The sequence below is a fragment of the Dendronephthya gigantea genome, unplaced genomic scaffold, assembly GCF_004324835.1.
Source record: "Dendronephthya gigantea isolate DGI-Jeju-01 unplaced genomic scaffold, DenGig_1.0 000020F, whole genome shotgun sequence".
NCBI classification, from domain to species: domain Eukaryota; kingdom Metazoa; phylum Cnidaria; class Anthozoa; order Malacalcyonacea; family Nephtheidae; genus Dendronephthya; species Dendronephthya gigantea.
In genome coordinates this window covers 1,479,667-1,505,824 of record NW_021163030.1, presented here as the reverse complement: position 1 = coordinate 1,505,824, position 26,158 = coordinate 1,479,667, and the positions used below count along the sequence as shown (strand labels likewise).

Sequence of the window (26,158 nt, the reverse complement as noted above, 5' to 3'; positions counted from 1 at the left end):
GTCAAAGATATGGTTATTTATCTTACGATTATTTTGCCATCAACAGTTCGTTACGATCTCTGCGTTGCCAATGAGACCATACGTACGGATGAACACGACTTTTTCATGACGTGATATTCCACACATCTTAGCAGCACCGTCACTAAAGGTTGCATGATTAAACAACTATATCACTAAGTGTATAAATTAATTGGCATCAAGACAGAGTAAGGTATAATCATTATTATTATAATTATTTTATTATTATAATTATTAATTAATTATTATTATTATAATTATTATTTTCGTGAAAGGTATAATTATTTGTTTCTTATATGATGTTATATTATGATATATTCTATCGCAAAAATCTTTACAATTATTTACAATAATCATTCTTCATGAAATATGATTGTAATAAATTAGATACCACAATTTTTTAAATTTAGATAAGTGTATGAGAGAAAAAACTCGCGTGCGTGTTGATATGGCTTTGGACTCCATGGTAAAATGAAAAAAAAACTCGTTAAAACGGTAACTTTGAACGGTAATTGAACGGTAACTTTGTATTTATGTGTGAATTTCATGATCATCTTGTTTTGCCTTTGCTCTTGTTTTTGGTTTTGGCCTCACTGGGGTTGGAAATGCTCGTTTAGCAGGTTCAAGATTGTTAAAGTTTCCATTGTGATCAAATTGAACATGATCTTGTGTGTCTCTCATTACAGGAATATCCCCCTGTGAGCGCGATAATTGGGAATTCGAAGACGCGTGACTTTCGCTATTCTGCTCTTTACTGCTGGTAGAAGAAAAAAGAGTAGCTAACGATTTTGATCTTGGTTTGATTTTGGGGGCCTCGGGACGACTTTTAGCGTGAGCATCGGAATCTTCTTGAGACAGGGAACGAGATCTTGCAGTCACATCTGGCGTGGTATCTAGGGAAGTTGATTTTCTAGAAGGTTGTGAGGTTTGTGTCTGATAAGTTAGTGTATCTTCTTGTTCATCCTCTTTAATATTTTGCTTTTCTCCATTCTCGGGTATTTCACATTCTGTTGGCGGACAATTGAACAAACTTTCAGCTTCTGTTATTGACATTGGTGATTCTTGTGGATTATCACGGCTACGTCTTCGTGGTTTTGGCTTTGGACTAACTTTCCCAGTGTCGGCTGATACCGTTCCTTTTGTTTTATTTCCTGGAGTTTGTACTTCATCATCGTTACCAGATTTAGAATTTTGTTGTTTTGATATCGGTTGAGAACACGTTAATGCTGCACTCTTGACATCTGAAATCGTCCCATCATTTTGCTCGGTTCCGCTTTCTTCTGGAGAAATGTTTTTTTCATTATGAGCTTGTTTTGAAAGCATATTTTCCTTATTCATATTTTGCTTAGTGGAAGATTCTTTGCAGCTGGATAAACGCTTTTGGCGAAACTCGTTTATATTTTGAGGCAAAGGAGGCGGTGGTCGTTCAGGGCCATGTTTCGGTGAGTTACCGATGTCTCGTATATCTGTTTTTTTATTACCTATATTCCGGGGCCTTTTTGTTGGACGAGTACGCTGGTGGTTGTCAACGGATTTTGACGTTTGATCTCTAGCTTTCCGCGGAGGTGGTATGGGGACAGGTCTGCTAGGAGGAGGTTCACAAATGTTTGGATTAATCACACTTCGTCTCTTTGTAACTTTAATTAGTTTTGATTTAGCATCGCTTGATTGCTCCTGGGGACGGACAATTACAACACCTTCGACGTTTTCAGATTCATTGACCATTTCATTTTCCTAGTGTTATATAAGAACAAGAATAAGATTTCAAAACTCGAGTCTTTGAATTATTTATATAACTAAAAGTCATTTTGAAATTCACGCCTGTTACCTGTATATGTGTACTTGTGTCCTGCGATGTTTGAGCAATCGAAGAAGGTTTTGAACATGTCATTGAGGAAGCGGAATCAGCTTGGAGTGTTTCAGCAAATGGACGAGTTTCAACATTTGAAAAGTTAGTGGTGAGTGGAGTGATTTGGAACTCTTGGGAAATATTAGGAACTTGAACTGCTGTGGATAGCGACCTAGCGGGAGGAGGGGGCGAAACTGTGGAATGCAGAACAGTGGAAGAAGAGGGCGAAACTGTGGAATGTGAACCAGAGGAAGGAGGGGGCGAAACTGTGGAACGTAAACCAGAGGGAGAAGTGGGCGAAACTGTGGAACGTATTACAGACGGAGGAAGGGGCGAAGCCGTGGAACGTGAACCAGATGGAGGAGGGGGCGAAACTGTGGAACGTGAACCAGATGGAGGAGGGGGCGAAACTGTGGAACGTATTACAGACGGAGGAAGGGGCGAAACTGTGGAACGTGTTACAGACGGAGGAGAGGGCGCTGGTCGACATGGTTTGATAGTTCTTCCTTTGCCTAACGTGAAGTAAATTTTATACATTGCTAAGTTTATCCCTTCAAAAACTAAGGAATGACATTACTGTTTATTTATAAACACGTTAACTTCAAAATTTCGCTTCGCAAGGATACTTTAGACAGTGAAAGAAATGACTTACAAATCGCCATAGCAAATTTACTCACAGACAATTTTCTCACTTGAAGGGAGCATAATAGTAGTGGCGGATCCTCTTTGGATTTATTTTATTGGTTATGGATTTCCAACGACTTAGAGTTGTAGTAATTTATTCTACCTTCCCTGGATCCACCACTGCCTATTAGCTTATAACTCGTCATCCCTAACGCGCGATTTTTATTGTATTAGCTGTAAAAATATCTAAAACGTGTAATAGAGCCACAAAGAACGTCGTCGTTTCAAGCAAATGCTCTAGCCCTGTTGAAGACTTTCATGAAATACCGATGAAAACCTTCCTAATGATGGATTGATGTGATGATTGTTTGAATATTTGACCGTAGACTGACCATACTCGGTACCAGATATTTTATGAAACAAGATTCAGTGTTAATCACCTCTGGATCTGTGATCTTTAGCTGCCTGCATCGATATCGGTTTTGGAACCTGGTGAACAGTTTCTCGCTCATTTTTTTGTTTCGACTGATTTCTCTGTGGAACTATTTCTGTGACTTTATAAGGCGACACACTTTTAGAATCTGCAAGTGAACATACAAATTTCGTACAATATTCATCGACCCAACTCTATTTGCTTATATAAATTGATGATGTCCAAAACCATCTTATGCTACCTACAATTTCTACCATCTTTTAGGCGCCCTGGATTAACAAATTCGTAGCTGTCATCAGTTGTGTTACGACTGGTTGGATTTGCATTTACGTTTGTCACATCTTCAGTTATTGTATTATCTTCATTTATCAATGGGTCCTTCGAAAGAAAAAGAAAATATAGACTTGTTGAAAAGAACATTGTTGAGAATTCCTTGGAAGAAGAAACTATTATAGACTTATTCCTTACCCGCTACTGACATAACCTTCCGTGTGTAAACATAAAGTAAACACTACAGATTTGCTGGCAGGGCCGTAACTAGAACGGTAATTGGGAGGGGGGTGTATTCATATATTCAGTTCTGCTCGATGGATTTAAACACCCCCCCCTAAACAGAATTCTACGCTGTACTAAAAATTACTACAATATTTGAATGTTTGGAGTCTTACATGTGTTTTTACCTCAACAAACGTGGCAGGAAACCATCCCTCTCCAAGATATGTACTTCCCCTCCACCAACCAGTGTCTGTTTCTTGTAAAACCAGAATTGTTTCATTCTCTTCAAACGTTAGCTCGTCTTCATTAGATCTAGTATATGCGTGAGATGCCCGATATGCTGAAATAAAAAAATTCCTGTTGTCAGGTCGCCAGCTATTTTTGTATGCGTTTGCGCCACACATAATTTGAAATGGAAGTGGCGTTTTTGGAAATCTAAATTGCCTCATTTTCCTGATTCGTTTTCTTTCTTCAGCGGGTCTTATATTACATTCATAAACCCCAATCTATCAACATATTCACTTTGCAAACCAAACTCCAAAGTTTCTCATTTTCAAGTGCATTCCCACAAACCTTTTGCTTCATATTCCTGGTAATGGCCCTCTTTTTTCACTTTTTGGATTTCTTCAGAAGTTGCGTAGACATATTGAGTACCTTTATTAAATAAAATTGTTTCCAATTATGGCCTTTCTCACGATGACGTTTTTGGGGTACTTTCAATTTTCTTAAATGGGTTTGAAAAATTATAACAACAGATCTAGATGTACACAAATCCAGAAGTTCTCGCATCTCTCAGTCACCTAATTAAGGGATCGAGTCTTCTTCCGATGCAAGACTGATCCTCATGAAGTCAATGCTGTATTGATCGTCATAAATGAATTGATCCGAATTTTTTTACTTTTATCGCGTAGTGACTACGTAGGACATGCGCGCGCACAACACAGGACACAATACAAAACAAATCAAGGACGTAAATCAACAACCAACCTTCGTCAATGACATCCAAGTAATCTGATCCGCTATTACTGGATGACTTCTGAATTGCAAGGGAAAAAATACAGCATGATAAGATCTCTATTATAATAACCATATCAATATATGCACATAATATTCTTGTATGTTTGCATAGTGACATCAATTAGCTTGTGGGTACACCACGTGTTGTATTTTGGCGATTGTTCTTAGTAACGCCAAAAAACACATTAACGTCGGTTTAACCGCACTCTGGTTTTCTTCTAATATTTATGTATAAATCAAATGAGGTTTCATTTCATCATTGTATACATAATATAATTGTGAGGAATTTCAGATCAAACGACATACAGATCTACCTACCTGCCCTGTAGACTCCTTCTTTGAAAAGACTAGTGGTTCTAAGTAGTTAGTAGGAAACCATCCCGAACCAGCATCTGGCTCGTATACCCATGACCATCCTGTTGAACTATTTTGAATCACGGAAACAATGTCGTATTGGGCAAGACTTATTTGATCCGGGTTTGAACCAGAAAATGATTGCAAAACTGCAAATGGAAGTCGTCGCTTATCTATATATAAAGAGAAGAGTAATTTTGTTATTCGATAGTCTACAGAATGGTATAACACAAAAGCTTATATTGTCATCTTGACAATATGGTCGTATATGCATGGTATTATCAGGAATGCTTACGCACGCATACATAATAGAATAATTGTATTAGCCAGTTTTGTCATATACCTGGAATTGAATAGTCGGTTTCACTGCTAGAATGCAAATCCTGTAAGATATTTAAAAAAATATTTTAGACAATCATAAATGCATTATTATATCATATTACCATCATATATATGTAGCTACCAAGGCAATCTGCCCTGAGCCCCAAGCGGGTTTGTACCCCCAAAATAAGCTAAAATACCACAGGAACAGAATTACGGCTGATTCCACTGTCGCGTTTTTTGCACGTACTTAAACGCGTGTAAAACCTTCTATAAGTAAAACATACTAACTCTCCTGACGAAGGCCCTCAGGTCGAAACGTTGAGAAGTGTTTTGTCTATTTAGGCAGTCGTTATACCACATTTGATGAAGCTAAGTTGTTATACTTAATTTATATAGATTTTTTTCCTAGTGGGTTAATATTAACTTGTTTTGGACATTATTCGACAGCCTCCTCCTCACAGAACGTCACGTATTTTGTAAACGGCCCCTATATTTTAATGCCCAATTTGGAAAATTTTGTTGAGGCTGGCGGCTATATTGCATCATGAATAACGTTTCCAGGAAACAAATCACCACGCTTGTGTGTTCGACATTGATCTAGATCTTTCGCTACATTGAAGAGTCGTATTGCGTAACATGGCAACAGAAGTTACCATCCATGCACTGCCTCGTGTTACTAAGTATAAGGGCCGATTTGCACTGTCGCCCCTTTTGAAGTTTAAACCTTTTGTCTTTGAATAGTTATATATAATCAAATGGAATATACGAAAAATATATATGTGTGATACAGCCCTAAGAAATGTTTAACGACCATACAAAAGGAGAGGTGTTCTAAAAGGTCTTTGGGCCTCCACAAACCGGGATTTAGTTGCCGACAACTATTTGTGACAACTAAAAGTTATCGACAACTAAATAAGTCTGATAAAGGATTCCACACACTGGCGCTCAAATACTGATTTAGCAACCGAAACAGCGCGGAGATTAAAAGTAGTCGACAACTGAAACAAAAGTTTTCACACACTAGAAAACACCAAAAAATGAGGCCTTCGACAACTATTAGTTGTCAACAACTACGCCGTTACCCTTTTCAAAAAGGGAAACTGCTTAATTGTCGACAACTATATAATAATTTAGAGTTTAGGTGCCGACAACTTGCGCGACAGACTACGTTTTTTAGTTGTCGATAACTTTTAGTTGTCAATCACGAATATAATTGTAGACAACTAAATCCCTAGTCTGTGGAGGCCCTTACTTATATTTACTTGGAACTGTGTGTAATCAGTCAAACAACTATATTTTAACATAAAGACCTATTTGTTTTATACTTGAAATAATATATTATTGCATATGATAATAGTCAACCCCGGTTTATATATAGTCAGAATTTGTGTAAAAGGTTTTCGAGTAAAAAATACCACAAGCTCATTTGAAAACATTTCATTCTTTTGCGGTATATACGTGTACAACAGTTTAACTGAATTTAAAAGTAACTAGAGTCTATAGTAGGGAAGGACGAAAGGTCAAGATTTGTTTAATGCTGATGTAGCTATATAGAGCGGAACCACAGACACACACCAAACATAACAACTATATAGCATCGGCTAATATTAGGCAAAATATGATACCAGTTGTATACAGTATCGCATTTAATTTAAACAAACAAGATCCGGATTAATGGCAAATCCATGATGTAAGCTTACTGTTTACCTTCCTTGACGATTGCTCATTGCTATACCGATATATATATACCTACACGGAACAACAGCCAACAGGTTGTAAACATGCAGCTATCGGTAATGATAATTGTAGCTGGCTGGTTGGTTAAGAGTATGAAAGATAGCTATATTTAAATAGCTAATGTAATTTATTAATTGAAATTGAAATTATATAAATATCGTAATTGTATGATTATTATTGGTATGTTATATACAGAACATGCACGAACGAAGACATGTTAATTTATTTGTAACACTATACAGTATAGTATAGAATCCCTGAGCGCCGTGTCGTGCCCCGTTCACTGTAATTTTTAATGTTGATACGAAGCAAAGATCTTCATTAATGACTAACCTGAGAGAAATTAATTTGTTAGATTAGAAGAAAACTCGGACATTTAAAATTTTAACTTAAAATTGAGTTAAGATTTACTTCCTCGGAATCCTCGGTTTCTTTGTTTATACAAAATGATCATCGTCTATGATGAGAGCAATGAAGACAAATCTTTTCCTGTGAATGTGTCTATATAATAAGTACCTTTGTCTAGATGCATATGATAAAGAAAAGTCTAAAACTCTTGATTAATGGTGCCACCGTTCAGATATGTAAATAGTCCCGATGTTGAAGTAGGTAATACTTATACATTGGTAATCATCATACTTCAGTGATTATAGCACAGAATAATATATTTGAGAAAAACACTATATTACACGATATATAACAAATAAATGAAGAACATACAAACATTGCGGTTATGGTGACTCCCGAGTCGACGTTAAACCATGCGAGGGCTGGCTCAATATTTGACAAGTGTACAGCTTTAGAGCCAGTGAAATAATCTATAGGAAGTCTCTATATATGAGCACTTACACACAACGTATGAATATGCAAATATATATTATCTTGTTTATATCAGTGGTTTATATAGAAACCATCATAATTACAGGCTCGCCCACTTTACTTGAACTTTTTCCCGTCCCCAAAAATGGTATTTTATATTTATAAAATCTACGACGTATAAAAAGACGATATTTCGAAAGGAATACAGAAAATAAAAAAAAAATCATCCCACGTTTTCACGGTACATGCAAGAGGAATTTGGAATTGATGTTAAATTCTTTCTAAAACAACACCACCTTTTTTACCTGTTAATGCCATATACAGTTATAGTCCTTAGTCAATCCACTTGGCGTCATGATATTTCACTGGTATAAATTCCCATGCTTGGACCAAAAGGAAGTTGCTCGCCAAGTTAATACGATGGATATCGGACTGTGGCAGCTAGCGTTCACATGCATCGTACCGTGTGGTTACATGCATGGTCATCCAGGAATTAAATAAAAAAAACGGGGGCTTACTATCTCGTTTGCTGTCTTTTATTTGTATATCTTTGGTTATGTCACACTTAAAAATATGGTAATGCATGTAATCGCCCCATTATACGACAAGAGAACATGAGATATAACCAAATTTAACGAAAAATATGAAGAAACGAAGCATCCTTCAAAAAAGGCAGTTATAGAGCAGCCGAAAATGGCGAACACTCTTCAGTGCTATGATCTATACACATATATCCTTGATGATGGAGTACGAGCTAGTTTGGTATATATTTCGTTCTTGTATGTCGTCGTTGTTGTCATGCATCAAAATGCCGGATAAAGAGTTTTTAATGATTACTACAAGATACATGATCATTTGTTTGACAATTCACCACGTATTTTTTTCCGCAAAGCTTTAAGCTTTTCATTCGTTAGCCTGGGTCTTCATCATCAGTGTAATCAACACGTCACATTTAAAAACGTAGTGCAGTTCCTCTAAAATTACAATAATATTACTACAACATACCTGGGATCCTTCAGAGGTTTCATCTGAATCAATTTGAACCAAATATCGAGTTGGGAACCACCCAGTAACACCATCCTTATTTTCCACCCAAGACCAAGCAGATGGTTTACCAGAAATGACCGATACTGTTGTACCAACATCCAAGTATAGTTCATCCGCATTGGACGATTCGAAAGGATATATGACAACAAAATATTCACCGTCACCTTCTAGAAAACATATAGAATAAAGATGATGAGAATCGAAAGCTTCATTCTAAAATGTACTAACCTAATATACTAAGAATACTGCGGAAATAATAGACCCAATAAAGCGACCTACATATGTCTGACAAACCCTGCTGGCCGTTTTCCACTGGACAAATTTTGGCATATATAAGGAAGCAGGTGGGAAATTTGTTAAAAAACAAAATTCGAGAAATTGGCATATAAAAAAATGGAAATAATAAATTCAATAATATTTTCAAGAGGAATGCAAGCAAGACTCGTTCATCGTAATTTCCTCAGGAAATTTTGGTTAAACTCAGCATCAACAAACTTGCTGTGAGCAGTACGAGATCTGTCCATGGATATGCATAAATAAATGAATTCAGAATTGCATGCAATCATAGTTTAAGTCAAATTTTGACAGCGAAAGTATGGTTTGAGATGACCTAATTGAAACTAACTTAATTACCGGCGTCATCCTGATTAACTTTCAAATTTGTAACATTGTCAGTTGTCTCTTTTTCGTGTTTTTTTTCATCATCAGCACACTCATTGTCGAGCACGTCGTCAAGATTTTGCAATATAAGTAAACTTGCTCGCTGATCATCGGAAGGAGAACTCTCGCCAACTGAAGCAAGAGAAGATATGGTTTCCATTGCTATGGTCTCCTCTGCATTGAGAGAACTTGGACCACAATCATTTGTTACTTCAGAAGACGGAATATCTGTAAATATAGCAGCATTAAGAATGCATTCTTTTAAAGAATTTCTCATGCACTTTCATATTCATAAAGGCGCTGCATGTTACACTATGCAATTTTCCTTGCAACTTGCAATGCAATTATAATTTTGAGGGATGTTAATTTGTAAAGAGTGTTCGAAATGTTAGTAAACGTTAGCAGATCGTTATAGAAATGTTCGTATTTGACAACTTTAGATGCCTCAGGAGTAGAATTGCATTGCAAGTTGCAAGGAAAGTTGCATAGTGTAACACCGCCTTAAAGAAAATATACATGATGCATAAACCTTGTACGTTGTTGTGCGAAGTAGAATGCTCTGTATCATTTTGACTTTCAGCAGACTGATCAGAATTTGCCTTCGGATTCATGTTTATTTCAGGAAGGAAATGGGATGTTGAGAATGCTTCGTTTGACACTCCTTCACTTTGTTTTGACTCAATAAAATGCTCTTCTTTGTTTTGAAGTGTAAGTTTTATTTGTGAATCTTTTAAATCAGCTTCGAGATAATTTTCTAAATTTACTGGCATTGTAGGACGATAGTATTTCTGAAATATTCTTGCATTCTTTCTCCGTTTATACATTCGATGACAGCAACAGCATAACAAGACAATAAGTATTAATAAAGCGCCACCTCCTGCCGCTGACGGAACAAGGATGATTAAGGGTATTCCATTTGAATTTGATTCTGTATCTAAAAAAAATTAATAATTGACAATTGAAAAGAAATCACGAAATTAACAGCTTGAATTTCGGTACTTCACCAAAATCCTACCGTTAATAACTGGAACATATGTGCTGTTGAATGATCTAGTAAAAGTAATTCTTGTAGTAGTAGTAGTAATTCTTGTAGTAGAAGTCATTCTGTGAACGCTAGGAGTTGACATGTAAATGGTTGATAGTTTTGTTTTCATTGCTATTGCAGAGGTAACTTGCAGCGTTGAAAATTCTAAAATGAAAGAAAATTCATTAACTTCAGAATCATGTAAAATCTATCCGAACATTGAAAAGGCTCTAAAAAAAAGCTAGCCAGAAAAAAAGCTGTTAGTCAGATGTGGTTCCGTCAATTGAAGATCGAGCTGACAACGTGTAGGCAAAGCTATCGTTCACCACAGTTGAAACATTTGTCTCTCGTTTGATATTCATGATTATCGGATCTTGCAAAAGGAATACATTTATAAAGATTGGAAGTTGGGAACTTGCGCAATGCTCTTGCACTTCCGCACTACCTCTTCTCAGACACTGATCTCCATATAGTCGCTGAATGTGGCTTTACCAGCTCTGTTACGTTCATTCGACTAAGGCCTGTTTTCCACTTCAACCGTATCGTAGCGTATTTCGTTGATTCCGGAATATTCGACCAGAACTAAGGACTTTAAAACAATGAGATACGCTACGTTTTGCTACGATTGAAGTGGAAAACGGCCTTAACTGGTAATCGGAGGGGAGTGGTTTTGAATATCTCTCGCTTAAAGGAATACAATTTGTTGGTTTGTGACTTCGTGGTAAAAAAGAACACACATGCAAGTATTAAGCAGTTATTTCGAATTGTTACCTGTCATTTTCTGTGTGGCAAACAGAGATTGTGTTCGCGTTTCTTGATCAGTGATTTGTGGTGTAGTTCTTACTTTTTCTTTGACCGTTCCATGTAGATAAGAAGTTGTGGCAAGTTGATCAGTGTGAGAGAGCTGTGCACTAGGTACACTTGGTAAGGATGATTCTAGTGGTATGCTTACTATTAAGAAAAATAAACAAGCAACGTAAGGCTCACAATTCTGTTTGATACTAAAGTGAATTATATTTACTCTGCGTTTCCGTGAAACGAATTAAGACACTAGCAAATCGTATACTATTTTTAAATTATACAATATATTTTTTTATCTTTTTTTTAACTTCACTTGCTAAGTCTGTGCAGTAATCCAGTAACTGCAGAGAAATATCAGGCCTCAGTGTTTTGTACAAAAAAATCCGTCTGATAGTAATGGTACAGTACGAGCTCGATTAGTGATTAAATGTGATTAGTAAGTAAGCAGCTGTATGTATTTTCGCCGCGAACATATATATTAAGTTCTAAGTTCCGCTTTGGCCGTCCGCGTTTTGCGTCTTCCCGTTTCGGAAATATAAACAAAGACACGGAAGTAGACGCAATAATGCTTTCATACCAAACTAAATATTATTGAAATATAAACATATAAAAGTATTTTTACACCTACCAGTAGCATTTATCTGTTTGTGAAGAAGAACCCAAAACATACAGATTAACCATCTAATATCCATATTACATATAAACCTTCCTTAGTAAGATTGCCTCAAAACCATAACTCCATTAGCCGGTCTAATAAGAATGTGTAATTGCTCAATACTGCAAACCATAAATTCAAGCAACCGCGTTGCAGGATGTTTCCAAGCGCTACGGAAAGACCGTAGAATATAAAATGAACAGAAGAGATTTAGGAAATTGTCTTCTCGTTGAACATCTTTGTATAAACCATCGTTGGTAGTTATGATTCAGGATAATCCCTGCGCACAATTTCGCGCATTTATGTAATCAAGACATAAAAAGTATCAATTTGCACAGAACGTCTGCGCAAAGTTTAGCCAGGGGGGGAGAATCGCCGGCTTGTTGAACATCTACGGCGAGAAAACGAATCGAAGGAAGTCAGCCAAATTCGGAATTCGGATTGGTCGCTGATGCCCTGTAATAGATGTTTAATTCCGTTTGACGTTTCTTGACGTTTCCTATTTCGTTTATTGAGAATGGAAGTAGAGCTGTATAGTGTCAGAAGATTTTTTAAAGCATCAACAATTAATCTTGAATTAAATCCAGAATTTCAGTTCTCAGAGCTCCTAGCTGTGCCCCCGCTCCTATACACAACTTGGTCCTTTGACCAACGGTTGGACCAAGGGTCCGTGCAACTTGCAATGCAATTCTGCACTTAAAAGTTGGCAGAACAACATTTATTACACTCTGTTACTTATTTAACATCCCTCAAAATTACAATTGGATTGCAAGGAAAATTGCATAGTGTAAATTGCAAAATGATCAACTGGACCAGCAGCAATATACCCTGCACTTGTTCAGGTTTTCCAGAAGTGCTTAGTTGAGTTGATTCTTGTTTACTTTTTGTTTGAACCATTGATTCATGAGGAGGTTGATTTGGCTCATTGACACTCTTTGTGGAAACATATTTTGTTTTTGTTCAACATGTTCAGCATTTTGATCGTTTGCCTCTTTGGCATCTTTGTGACTTTCGTCTCCACTCATTCGAGGTTGTTCCGCTCTTCTTTCTTTGCGGTAGTTGGCTATACCGCGTCCACGGCCTCGGCATAGATCTATTTCCTCCGTTGAACCGTTTATTTTTTTCCCTCTTGCCTCCTGGAACACCAGATATTTAGCAATTTATGATGAAATAGTTGAAAACAAAATATTAAACGGAAAACACAAACCCAACCTCGGCCAACATTCGATCAAATATTTTCTAAAATATATTAAAGTATTTTGTGTCCTTGGTTCCTTGTTGCACGGAAGCTGATGGTGAATGTTGTTGATTACAATGCAGCGAACGTTTGGTAATTTGTGCGAATTTCATATTCTTTTTCCTTATCGTTAAATATTAATTCTAGCTCACATTTGTACAAATATATAGATACAGAATTAAGTTTAGATTGTGAAAAAATAATATCTAAATGCAGTTTTAACGACGTGTTTGTAAAGAAGAAATAGATACTTGTATATATATGTTATAGTTATTTTATGTATTTTGAGGTAAATAAAGAAAAAAACATTTGTTAAATCTTTTATATTTACATCTATATTACAAACAAATCAAAAAGCAAGTTAGCTAGAATTCCTTTTCCAAATCGACAGTTCTTCCCCTCATTTCAAACGGAAGTGTTCAGTGACATTTTCTTAGTTTCTTTAATACAGCTTCTTGCTCTTGCAATTTTTTCTTTAACTCTATAACCTTGATATCGCGGGGGGATAAGTAAAAATGGTCTTCTGTTACGTTATCCCTGTCACACGATGTCGCTGGGGAATTAAATCTTGGTTTATGGACATTCTGTATTGGACGCTCTACTAATGGGGACTCAAGATTAACATAGAATGTCAGTTTGTTGTTACAAGTTGACAAAGGGCCCAATCTACCATTTTCAATATTTTTTGGTTCCAAGCTCGTCCGGCTTGATCTTTCACTTCTGCCAAAACGTTGTCTTTCTTGTAGCAACTCTGAAAAAATCTTTTGATCAGGATACCCTGATCCAACTGTAATTTCGCCACTAGTAGGTATTGTAGATAGTTGGTTTTCTTGTATTATCAAGTTCCCTGTCGTTACTGATCTCGAGGAAAAAGGAATGAAATTATTCTCCACTTTGGCTTCGGATAATCGGATATTGTCCCCGTTTCTTTGAAATCTTGCTGCTTCATTTTCAATTGTAATATCTCTTTGACAGATCTTCTGACCAACTGTAGCGGCAGACATCGGATGAACTACATTAGGTTGCTCATGTCTGATGCGATCATTTATACCAAACAGTTTTGGCACCACTGTAGATTTGGTGAACTTGGGTTTACTGAAACCATGGTCCAAAGAGGATACCATTTCATTTTTGGAAATTCCTGTGTGGTTCGTGTGTTCATATCTTAGAAGAGGAGGCGAACACGGGGGTGTGACCGGAAAATTGTTTTCGACAATTCTGTTTGCTTTCTTCTGCCTAATATTTGGCGCGGCGAAGGTAAATACATTAAGAATAACAGGCATGTTGCTATCTCCTGATTCATCACCGAAATTTATGAACGCTTTAGGTGTCCTTAAAACATCTTTCGTTAAAGTATCATCTTCCAGAGGTCGTTTTAAATTGCGATTAGACTTGGTACAATCCTTTAAAGATTCATCGAGTTCTCGTGAAGGCGTCTGAGAGTGATTGCATCCGGTAGACTCGACTGCCTGGGGCTTCTTATCAATAAGACTTTTATCGATAGTTTTTGTGTTTTTCGACGATTCGATGTTTTCCAATTCGCTCCTGTGATTGGGAGATGATTTTCTTTTCTCTTTATTATCTTTAAGGTCGTCTATTTCTTTTTTTGAGTCTTTTTCAGTGTCGCATCGATTTTCGTACACACTATCAGTCTTAAATATCGTTAGTTCTTCAACGTCAGGATTCTGTGTGGTCCGTCGCCGTGTTCGTCTACAATTGAAGAATCAAAGAGTGAAACGTTGAATAATCCTTTATTAAACGTTCCGTACTAGCGGAAGAATATTTGGAAGAACGTTCCGTACTAGTGGAAGAATTTCACTGTCGATTTATTGTCTATTCCACAACAGTTCATATCACAAATCACCAAAAGGTAGGTGGGGGTAGGGTCTCTATATAGCCTCCTGGATTGACAGCGTTGCCTGTATAGTCCTCGCAAGTTTTGGATAAAGAATTAAGACCTGATTTGTATAATGTTTACGAATTTTTACTCGTAATCTCCACAACAATGAGTTTAATGAGCATATAGGTATGCTCTTCAATGCATATACTTTCCCTGCTCTTAGCAACGGTGGATTATATCTTTTTCACGATTGCATATTGCCATATAAATGAAACCGTACAATACTTCGTACAATTTAAATTTCATTCCCATTTCTCATTAATGTTAGTCATTATTAGTGGTACCTTCTGAAAACTTTAATCACAATTCATTAAATTTTGTATACATTTAAATCAATTTTCATTTATCATCCACCAGAGCACGAGTATTTTTGCACCAGATTGTTCTCTGTGTGTGTATATGGTCAATATATATACGTTTATACAATTAAACGTTGCTCTTAGGTGCTCTTACCTTGGCACTTTTTGTTTACGTTTCATATTTCACCAAATGAAATAGAATCTGATGATCTTCAAATGCGTTGCATGAATTCGGTGGGTTACTTACACAGACGACGATGTCACAATCACAGCTACGAACGTCAATTTACCCGATTCTATGAGATGATGAGACAGTGGACAAGACAGTCATATAAAAACGTAAATAACGTGAACAATGACAACGCCAAACTTGGGCAACTCTAAGCATTCAAACGACGTCATTACAAGTGTCGACAACCGTCTTTATTATACAACAAAAGTTTGAGTGTCACATGTTTGGAAGCACGTTCAAATACTGTACTAAATAGTTATATCTCGTTTCCCCTGTCGGCATATTATAAGACAAAACACAAATCTCACCTGCCCTCACCTTTTCGATTCTTTGCCTAAAGATTTTGTTTTTACGAGTCGCGCTCTAGATTTATCGCCGTACACCTACGCACAATTAAATTATAGTTTATCCGCTTGTACGTATGAGGTTTGTCCATATATGGTCATTTGATTGACAAACGCCTCACCACCCCATTGTGACTGGAATGATAATAACACGTTAAATTAGCATGATAATTGTTGCCATGTGGTTCAAAGAAAAAAAAGATTTTCTTTGTTTGTTGACGCAGCAAGGATGTGCTCCAAGTTAAACGAACATTTTTATTATATTATGATGCCAGAGGCATTTCAGTTAACCCAAAAAGTATACACCTAATTAGAACATTTAATAACAACAAACAGTTATGAACACAGTCGTTTTTTGACGTCACAAAATCGCCGAGGTGATAAAAGTTTTTAAAATAACCATTTCGGGAGGGGAATATCTCATGTCTTGCAACTAATTTCGATGTTAATCGCTCAACACCGAATGGCACACCAAAAAACGTCCCACTATTCATATGATGTTGAACTAGTATAAATTTCAGAGGCGTAGCTAGCCCGACAATGTATAAGTAATCGCCTGGGGCATTCACTTTATATTTTAGCGTTTGTCGGCATATATAGGATTGCAATCATGAATCAATTTCTTTTCATAAACATTTTTTCATGATTTACTTTCAGTGCATTTCGATTCCTTTGTATATGTTCAATTAGTCTTTTTAAGACATATCGTCGTCGGGCAGTCATCACGGGTTTTGACGGCTTTTTATGCTTTCCAGCAGCGGATACGCGTCTTCCCGTGACTGTGTGGGTTAAATGTGTACCTGAATAAACCATTGGACCAGTTCTCCCCCAGTGTGGGGAACTCTTTTTCAGGTGAGGTAAATAATCGATGCTCTCTCCGTCGTTGAATCTAGGCTGAATTGTTTTAACCTTCTGCTGACATTCAATTTGATGATTTTTTCTGTGAGATTCCTGACATTGTTCAATAGATTCTCTAGTATTATTTTCAACGGAACGGTCTATCTGGTGATCATGTAAAGCATGAATATTTTTTATAGGGTTAATCGAGCCAGTGGTCATATGATAAAATGAAGACGAACAGTTCCTCTCATATCGTCTATATTCAGTAAAAGAAGGTGAACGTAGTGGTTTTCCCTGGTCGTTATTTTCCTGATATATATTCTTTCTATACAACTCTTCACTATTTGAATAAGATGCCTGAGACAGTGAAAACACATTAACGATAATAGGCATATCATAACACTGTTTCAGGTCGTATATTGGATTTCGGTGTGGTGATATTCTGGAACCGTTTGCAATTTTATATAACTGAAAATTAGGAACATCTTTGTTGCCAATCTCTTCTTCTGTTGGACGCATCGTTAGTTTCAGACTGAATTATGACTCCATTATTGTACGTCGTCCTCCACTTAGTTTTGTCATTCACCTAGAGCTTGGTACCTAGTATGCCGGAAAGTATGTGGTCACGTGTATGGATTACAACAAAAACGTAAGAGTAAAACTGTCGCAAAGACACTAAAATTGCATCGACTAATTTAACTGAATCATATGTGAAAATATCTTAACTCAGAATACATTCAAATTATAACGATTCTGTCAATCGTGTATATGGTGATTGAACTTTTATGATTGGCAGATGCAGTATTATATAAATGTTTTTGAAAATCTACAATTGCAACAGCGATTTTATTGAAATTCACAATCACAGCTTTACACTAAAAAATAGACTAAAAAATACACTAAAAATATGAAAAAATTGGGGCGGTCGCCGTTCCTTAAATAATTTATACATTGAGTGCCATTGACTTAACTGGAACGATAATTGGCGGGGAGCTTATTCATATATTCATGCAGTTCTGCGGCTTCGGCTCGAATTCGGTCTAAATGTTTTTTTTTTACGGTTTTTTTCGGGGTTTTTTCGTAAGTGCAACAGCTTACAATAGAAGTCGGTGGGACGGCTGAATATATGAATATGCAGTTACGCCACTCGGCTATATATAGTGGAAACAATCGAACAATTCTATATACTCAATACTCAAACCTACGGTGACGTACTATGTCTATTGACTGTATTATCTCATGAAATGTTGAAATTTTACTGTAATTTTAATTCTTAATAATCATATTCATATTTGTATAATACAATGTCGAGATCTAGAGGGGCTTAATTTGAAACCCGCTTCATTGATTTCACAAATAAGATTTAGGAATATTTGCAGCTGAATCGCTTACTGAAAATTACCTTGATTTCCATTTGGAAATGGTTCTCGTATTTAAACTAATGATGAATGTTTGAAGCAAAACCGTACGTATAATTTGTTAAATCTACTTTTCGGTTGGCCCCGATTTAGACATGGGTTGTCTGTAAACAGGAAAGAGGGAGAAAGGGTCACTTGACGATAGACTAGTGGTGGTCAATATTGCTGGTACGGTGACAGTGAAACTCTTCAAAGAATGGCAGCTATAGATGAAAAGCCGTCGCAATATATTGTACCGGCACGAGACAGTTTTTTTTATTGTTGCGATGTACATGCAGATACCATTTTCCAAGTTATATTGTGGAACTGTGTTAGCCTGACCAGCCTGGGTCTTTTTCAATCTATAAAGAAGGCTTGCAGGCCTACGTAGGTTAGGACGTGCATAGTGTTAATCATTCCTAACAATCTAAGAGACAACCGCGTTAAAGAACAGTCTTTTTCTAGTCCGGATCCTTATTCAAGTAGCTACCGGACAACTCAAAGAGTGTTTTCCGCTTTGGTGAAAACAAAAAGCCTAATGTCTAATATAACAGTCAACACAAAGATTGTTTTATGGCAAAAAGATATTTTTTGAATAAGTTTAAAAGACTGAAGCTGGTGCAGTAAAACTAAATTGGATTTAAAACACTATATTTAATGCCCTATATATTATTTTTAGACAAATACTCGTCATTGCACTTGACGCACAGAATTCGAAAGACCTCGCTCTATGAAAATAAGTCTGCAGTGTCGGAGTTTCCGGATGACAAAGCGGTCATCTCCCGTTTCATTTGTTCTATCTTCGAACTGAATCTGATATGCTAGGTATATATACTATCTCTCTACCTTTCTTTTCCCATTTTAGGGCCGATAATGGCTTGTCTGCATTTAAAGTGGACATCAACATGCGGCCGCATCTCAGGTAATAAGAGTTACATGTTTGTACTTCGCCGACGATGACTTACTAAATATCCTCAATATAATTTGCTAAAAAATATTAATTTAATTGTGCAGAACTACATCATTCCGCCTAAAATATATAACACGAGCATATAAGATCTCGAAAGGACGTAACTATATATATAATGTATATTTAATATATATATAATGTATATAATATATATAATTACATATATATATCGAACTTAATGTTGTATGTAGCGTCCCAGGCGAGCTCATGCATACAACTCCCTGCATATAAAAACAGCCCAATGCATGCAGAGGCAACAATCCCTTTTTTTGTAGACTAAGAAAGCATCAAGACACCAGACACTTGCTATTTTTCATTCATATCTTATAGCTACCTCAGTGGTATAATATAGGTTGCACTATAATTATATGGTTTAAGTCTTCAGCATGCAAACATGAAAGACCTAAATATATGTTCCTCATATCGTCTAAATATATATATTTATAGTCACCTTTTGTCAATCTTCACTATTTCGTTCTTTCCACAGCAGTAGGAATCGACTATATCTTTCAGATCAAAACACAGCCGGCGCACACCGCGGCACTAAAATTCAAAAATGGACATGCAAGTGCTGATGCGTGATGCGTCCAATTCAACTGACAGGGTTTCCTCAATCTATGGAAACTCCTTCCTCGTGACAATCATGCAGTATATACGGGGGGTGGAAGGATCAAAGAGCTAGCATTTAAAGGTACTGTCGCTAATAAAAGTAAAAGCCTGTATATTCATGCGGAATCTGACCATTCAAATGAAACATTTAAGGAAGTCATGCAGTAGCGACAATGATGTGTTACAGATGTTTTTATAACGGATTCTATATTAAATAATTATTGGATGAGGCTGAGCATGATATCAAGAATTATTCAGATCAAGGTCAATGTTATCTGCCAAAGCGAAACAATACACACGAAATGTATAATAATAGCTTTTTAAGCTGAGTGTGTCCAGGGTTGGTTGTATAACCTTTAACTATAGTTGGTCATATTTGGTGCAATTATAGTCCATTCGTGTATTTGTGACCACACAAAATGAAATTAGTGCTGATAGACGGGCTGCCTCGACAGCCTCGTACCCAGGCGTTTTGTTCTCCGTTGTGTTTACGTGAGGCGCGTGACGTCGCAGTCAGCGGGGACTCCCAATAATCGTTTTCTCAGCAAAATTAGGCAAAATTGTAAAGATAAGATAATTTTAGAACAAAAAGTAAAAAATATTTTTGTTCTTGAGAACCATGTCTAACTACAGACCTAAGTGCCAATTTTAAACCATTATGAATCCCGGTTAAACAACTATGCTTTTTAAAACTGGAAGTGCGCTAAAATACAAGCTTCAACGCCGGTTTCGCGCGGATAGTTAAATCAATAACAACACGTGTTATATATGCATGGCTGTGAAACTGGACGAATATCCATAGATTTTCCCTTCTTTGTGAGTTTCTTTGGCAGGAAAACAATGGCTGTCGGCAGGGCTAAGGCTTTATGAAATGCGGATATAAAACCATCAATTAAAGCTAGTTTCCATTAGGAAAATTCTCCTTTGGATCGGACAGGACAGGAAAGTTTCTTTTGTATAAACGCCACCTGAGAACTCACCGACAAAGGAAATTTTCCTGTCCTTTCCGATCCAAAGGAGATTTTTCCTGAGCGGAAACTAACCTTTAATGCGTCCAGGAACAAGCGTCATTATCTCTCTTCGGATAGCAGTCTTGACAGCCCATGCATCACTCCTTGCTTGATAACTGTTTACTGAGGTTTTAAAAAGCAACCTAATTGAACCAGCTGTAATTCTGTAAAAGAACCAGAATTGCCGTCGTTCTTGTGAGTTATCCATTTTTTCAAGTTCCAAGGCGGAAAGGAAGTCAAGGCGAAAATTTTGTTTGATAGAAATATTCAGCCTAATGGAAACACTCATTAATTAAGGGCGCAGTTAGTTCGAAAACCGGTGTAATTTTAACACTCTTCGAGTGTCGATGCTGTTTCAGTGGTGCTTCAGTGGTGATCAACTATTAAAATTGGGGGGGAGGGGAGCTAGGGCTCACATATATTATCACATATATTAATAATATTATCACATATATTATCACATATATTATCACATATATTATCACATATATATATGCTAACGAAATACAGACTTTCTTTAATTCTGCATGTATTTCGTGAGCATGAATATAATATATGATAATATATTTGAGCCCTAGCTCCCTTCCCCTGAATTTTTGATTTGATCACCACTTTGACCGACACTCGAAGAGTATTAAAATTACACCGGTTTTCGAACTAACAGCGCCCTTAGAAAGTTCATAACAAACGCTAAAAGATTCCTTGCATTTTAAAACAGCGATTGCATTTTTGAATGAAGATTTGTACAGGTAATTAGCTTTGTAATCGGGCAGGTCTCATAAGAACAAATTAGTTTCTACCATGGCAACACAGTCATAACGACTTTCAAAGAGCAGATGCTTCATATTGTATTCTGGTAGGAAACTCATAAGACTGCGTTAGGTTTATCGAACAACGTGAAAAGGAAGATTGATAATGGCGTTTGCAACATCTGTGGTTTTTATAACACTGAAGACTCGCGCCAGTATTTTAACTGCTCAATAGATATTATTGAGTGTAGACGGAGCTTTGCCTTTGTTACTGATGATTCCGGCAATTTCGCTTCGTTAATTGGGAAGGTAGATATAGTTACACTATAAATATTGCATAAAATATAGCTATACTAATGAAAATTTAGCAGGAAAATACGTGCATGATCAGTTAATGTATACGATATATTTCTATATCCTGAAAGTCTTTTGAATCATGAGATTTTAGAGAGGGTCAGACACGTTTTAATCATAATACAGCGCTATAGAGCCGGCAGGTTCTCCTCCCAAGATCTTCAGCTAATCTGAGAAGTAAAATATTAATAGGACGAGCATGAAAAATTTCAACGCTAAAAGTTGATTACAAATTATCAGTTGGTCGACTCATTGCAACGCATAACGTTTTTAAGCGAGAAACTTGCAAAGATAAATCTAAACAAATACTGAATGATATCCTCAGCTTATCCTCCAATAACGAAAAACATTTTCTCGGGTCTGCATGCATGCGGCCTTTGACCCAAGGTACTTTCGCACAGGTAAGGAATTTAAGGTTACAAATTTCTAAAATATACAAAAGAGTAAAATCGCTTAGCAAAAATATTGCGATATAGAGTTGACTCTCGAGACTCTTTAAATGGCGAGTTTGTAGTTTGCACCTGGCTTGATCTCTATGGCTTGACCACATACACTGGTGGTCAAGAATCGATAAATTGTTTTTGAAGTGGGCCAAAATTTCCAAAGGATCCCCAAATGAAATGTTGATCGGAACGGGCCCGTGTTTACTACCAACAGTATTACACTAGACATAATTGATTTCAAATGTAGGACATGTGCTGACTGAACAGAATGTCTGCGTCAGACCTAAGTAATAGCCTGAGCGATGACGAAGGAAATCATGACGTCAATACAGTGGAAGTCGAGCAGGAGAGTGAGTACGAGACTGATATAGAAATTGAAGATGAATGTAAAGAGGGGTTTGATCCAACTGGAAGGACACGATATTTACGGAAATGTGATGAATTAGGTAAGTATTTGAACATTTTCATTTTTACCTATTTTATTGGTCGGTTTATATATGACGTTTTAAAATATTTTACAGGAGTTGTTCCGGTATCGAATTTTCTGGCAAATCTCAAAAATGCGTCGTGCGACTTAAAACACAACAGACTTGGACCAAAAGGAATGCAAGCAGTAGCTAGAGCACTCATTCAAAACAATTATATCACGGAGTTAATTCTCGGCGATAATGCCATACAATCAGAAGGAAGTGTTTACTTGGCAAAATTATTACGAGAGAACCTAAATATCACAAAACTAGACATCAGCGAAAACGAGATTGGCAGCGCTGGGGCAAATAGTGTCGCTCGGGTATTTCAAGAGAATAATAGCTTGCTTAGTATCAACTTAGCAGAAAACCTCTTTAAGGATACCGACGCCAGCGTTTTAGCACAAGCATTAAAGCGTAACGGTGGATTACGTCATCTTAATTTGAGTCGTAACAAGTTCTCTAAAGAAGCCGGGATATCTTTAGGTAAGCTATATCAGTTTATTTTTTCTCCACACCCCTGGTTGTATGAATATCTCATTTGCCAATATTCCAGGGTCATTTCTCTGCATGGGAACGACGTTGCTTAGCTAGTACTTGTTTAGTAGGCGACACCGCGCGAGCGTTGCTAGAACCCTATACGTACTACGCGTTAAAAACAGCCTGGTTATAGCAGTTTTTAAGTTGAACAATAACGTCTACACTCCATACTGCATTGTATCAGAATGGTGTGATTGATATCAGTCACCGGCTTGCAAAGTGAAGTTAGTCTTCTATTATATATGCATTCATTTATAACAGGAAATGTTATTGATGTCAATACTAGTCTAAAAACACTGGATCTTAGTTGGAATCATCTTAGAGGCTCTGGTGCAATTGCCATAGCGAAGGGTCTGGAGAATAACTGCAGCTTACATTCGCTTTTGCTGGCTTGGAATGGATTTGGTGATGACGGCGCATGTGCGGTAGCAAAGGCGCTAATGGAAAACAACACACTTCAAGAACTTGATCTTTCAAACAATAGAATCACCCGACAAGGTTGTTTTGCTTTGGCAGACGCTTTGAAAGTCAATTCATCTTTGAAGATCTTGAAAATTGGCAGAAATCAAATAGGCGGCGATGGAGCTCATGCACTCCTTTCTGCAATACAAGGCAATGCAGAGACAAGTATTGAGCTGGTTGATATGGATGGTGTGGTGATAGAGCAGCAAACACAGTCAGTGCTGAGTAAACTCCTGAAATGCAAACCACATTTTGATATCTCTTGCGGCTTCAGTAAATCAGGTATGATTATAAAGTGGTTTCTATTGATGATTATGATAGCGAGAACAATAGCGATGTCAAATCAGTGAGTGTCAAATCATGATGAAAAGTCCTTACGTAAACAATGGAGATGACTTTCTGTCTGGTATCCTGTGATAAGGTGGTATCTGTAATAAGTGTACCACATGCACTTCTTAAAACCACTAAACCACTATTAGAATGTTTAAATATGTATTTGTTTTTTACTGCTAAATATAATACTATTCATATATAATACTATTCATCGATTTGACATCGCTGTTGTTCTCGCTATCATAATCATGAAATTGATCTGAAATGCCTGTTTGGGAGATCTATTAAATTAATAATAATGCTACAGAAGAATATCCTAAGACTGGTGTATTGTCAGCCAAATCTGCATGTTACTACACTGACACTCATGCAGTTGTAGGGAGAAATCTTTTCTGTTCAATGCTGCTCCTACCATTCATTTGGCCTCAGTTCTATAGTGTGTCAATTTCACACCCTTTGAATGACTATAAAAAGTCAACGCATTTTACTTTGTCATTTACTTTATATTAAGGCGGCCAACTTGGGCAGGATTTGCAAGACGTGTACAATAGACGACATCGGCCAAAAAAATACAGCGCTGAATACACCATACAGGTACTGAAAGCATATGTCAAGTCGAAAAATCTTCGTTTACTTGACCTATTTAATCAGTTTGACAAAGACAAAAGTCAATCAGTATCTCGAGAGGAACTTAAACGTGGATTCAAGTCTATTGATGTCCCTCTGTCAGATAAACAACTCGATAACTTTCTACGTGAAATGGATATTGATGGAGATGGAGAAATCGATTACAGCGAGTTTACATGGATCAACGACGCCAGTTAAATATTTGTCAGACACGAGTTTTCATGTTTCACCTTGTTCATATAAAGAAAGAACGGCTTTCGCTGTTCGTATAAAGAACATACACATTAGATATTTCGAAAAGTTTCTTTTTTCTCTTAAAACCGAGTGTGTAAGAAGATTTAGTACGACTATTGCATTATTTTAGTAATCAAAATAATTGTTTCCACTATATGCATTTTGTAACGCGACTGCTGCTGACTGTAATGGGCAAATAGAATAAGCAAATAATATTGCGAGAAATACTTTCAGTACACTACGTACCAAATACATTGAAAATATTTGGAAGAATTTTCCAAATACAGTCCAAGAAGAGTCGCAAATACAGTCGCAAATACAGTCGCAAATACAGTCGCAAAGGGACTGGTGCGAAGCAAGATGGACGTCGTAACTGAAAAATTCTTCCAAATTGCGAGCCTGCATGATACTTACTCATTTCAGGTAAGGTCAAAGTGCATTCTGGGATCGTTTTGGGGAGGAAAGTACGATACGAAGTTTCAACTATCATGTGCGATCAAAAAAGGCTGATCTGTCGATTGGTGTGTCATATGCTTTTGTCCGGCCGTTCAACGCATTTATCGTGGCAATACTCAGATCGACTTAATTTGCCTTTGGGAAGCTGCCACTGATATGCATATGCTAAAGTGACGGAGGGATCTGTGTTGATAGGATTAGGATATATATGACTGTGTTGATAGGATATTATAGGATATAGATTTTTGTCACTGCTGTTCCTCTATGAGGAGATGGTCATATGCAAAAAGGCGGGGGATCCTAGCTAAAGTAAACGTATACTTCACTATATATATATAGGTCAGCGAAAATGGCTAATTCGCAAAATTGGCAAATTACCAAAAGGACGTGAATAACAAGCGGTAACCTCGTTAACACATTTTAGTAAGGGGGGTGAAAGACGTCTCGGCATCTGGCATTAATCAATTCATGCTTTTTAATGCATAGGGTTGCACGCTGTAAAAACAGTACCAATTTAAAATTGGTTATTGGTTATCCACATTCATTTATAGGACCAAATATTTATTGGCATCAAATGTGGCATAACAACTGCCTGAAATAGACAAAACACTTCTCGACGTTTCGACCTGAGGGCCTTCGTCAGGTGAGTTAGTATGATACTATAACTCTCCTGACGAAGGCCCTCAGGTCGAAACGTGGAGAAGTTTTTTGTCTATTTTAGGCAGTTGTTATACTACATTTGATACTAAGTTGTTTGAAGACGCTGCCACGCTGCTCCCTGGTTATATTGCAAATATT

At 36.9% G+C, this 26,158-nt stretch overlaps 3 protein-coding genes across 5 annotated transcripts; 1 reads left to right on the top strand and 2 right to left on the bottom strand.

Moving 5' to 3' along the window:
• Positions 1-305: 305 nt before the first annotated feature.
• LOC114521484 lies at positions 306-12,233 on the bottom strand. 2 transcript variants are annotated; one of them, XM_028541950.1, is made up of 15 exons: positions 11,831-12,233; positions 11,173-11,352; positions 10,393-10,566; positions 9,907-10,311; positions 9,351-9,605; positions 8,676-8,884; positions 5,134-5,173; positions 4,755-4,963; positions 4,407-4,455; positions 3,993-4,073; positions 3,605-3,759; positions 3,170-3,302; positions 2,932-3,072; positions 1,847-2,379; positions 306-1,752 (listed from the first exon to the last, which is right to left on the bottom strand). In XM_028541950.1, the coding sequence occupies exons 1-15, from the start codon at positions 11,892-11,894 to the stop codon at positions 550-552; spliced, it is 3,831 nt and encodes a 1,276-aa protein (XP_028397751.1). In that variant the 5' UTR covers positions 11,895-12,233; the 3' UTR covers positions 306-549. The 2 variants fall into 2 exon arrangements, with proteins under 2 accessions (XP_028397751.1, XP_028397752.1); XM_028541951.1 differs by having other exon boundaries at positions 8,676-8,881.
• Positions 12,234-12,599: 366 nt separating this feature from the next.
• On the bottom strand, positions 12,600-19,657 carry LOC114521359. Of its 2 annotated transcripts, none has more exons than XM_028541774.1 (4): positions 19,528-19,657; positions 15,834-17,309; positions 15,448-15,589; positions 12,600-14,804 (listed from the first exon to the last, which is right to left on the bottom strand). In XM_028541774.1, exons 3-4 carry the CDS (start codon positions 15,471-15,473, stop codon positions 13,514-13,516), a joined length of 1,317 nt encoding a protein of 438 aa, XP_028397575.1. In that variant the 5' UTR covers positions 15,474-15,589; positions 15,834-17,309; positions 19,528-19,657; the 3' UTR covers positions 12,600-13,513. The 2 variants fall into 2 exon arrangements, with proteins under 2 accessions (XP_028397575.1, XP_028397576.1); XM_028541775.1 differs by having other exon boundaries at positions 15,844-17,309.
• Positions 19,658-21,522: 1,865 nt separating this feature from the next.
• Positions 21,523-25,937, top strand: LOC114521358 (leucine-rich repeat-containing protein 74B-like). The gene is made up of 5 exons (XM_028541773.1): positions 21,523-21,753; positions 22,489-22,687; positions 22,763-23,194; positions 23,510-23,992; positions 24,555-25,937. Exons 2-5 carry the CDS (start codon positions 22,510-22,512, stop codon positions 24,866-24,868), a joined length of 1,407 nt encoding a protein of 468 aa, XP_028397574.1. The 5' UTR covers positions 21,523-21,753; positions 22,489-22,509; the 3' UTR covers positions 24,869-25,937.
• Positions 25,938-26,158: the final 221 nt, after the last annotated feature.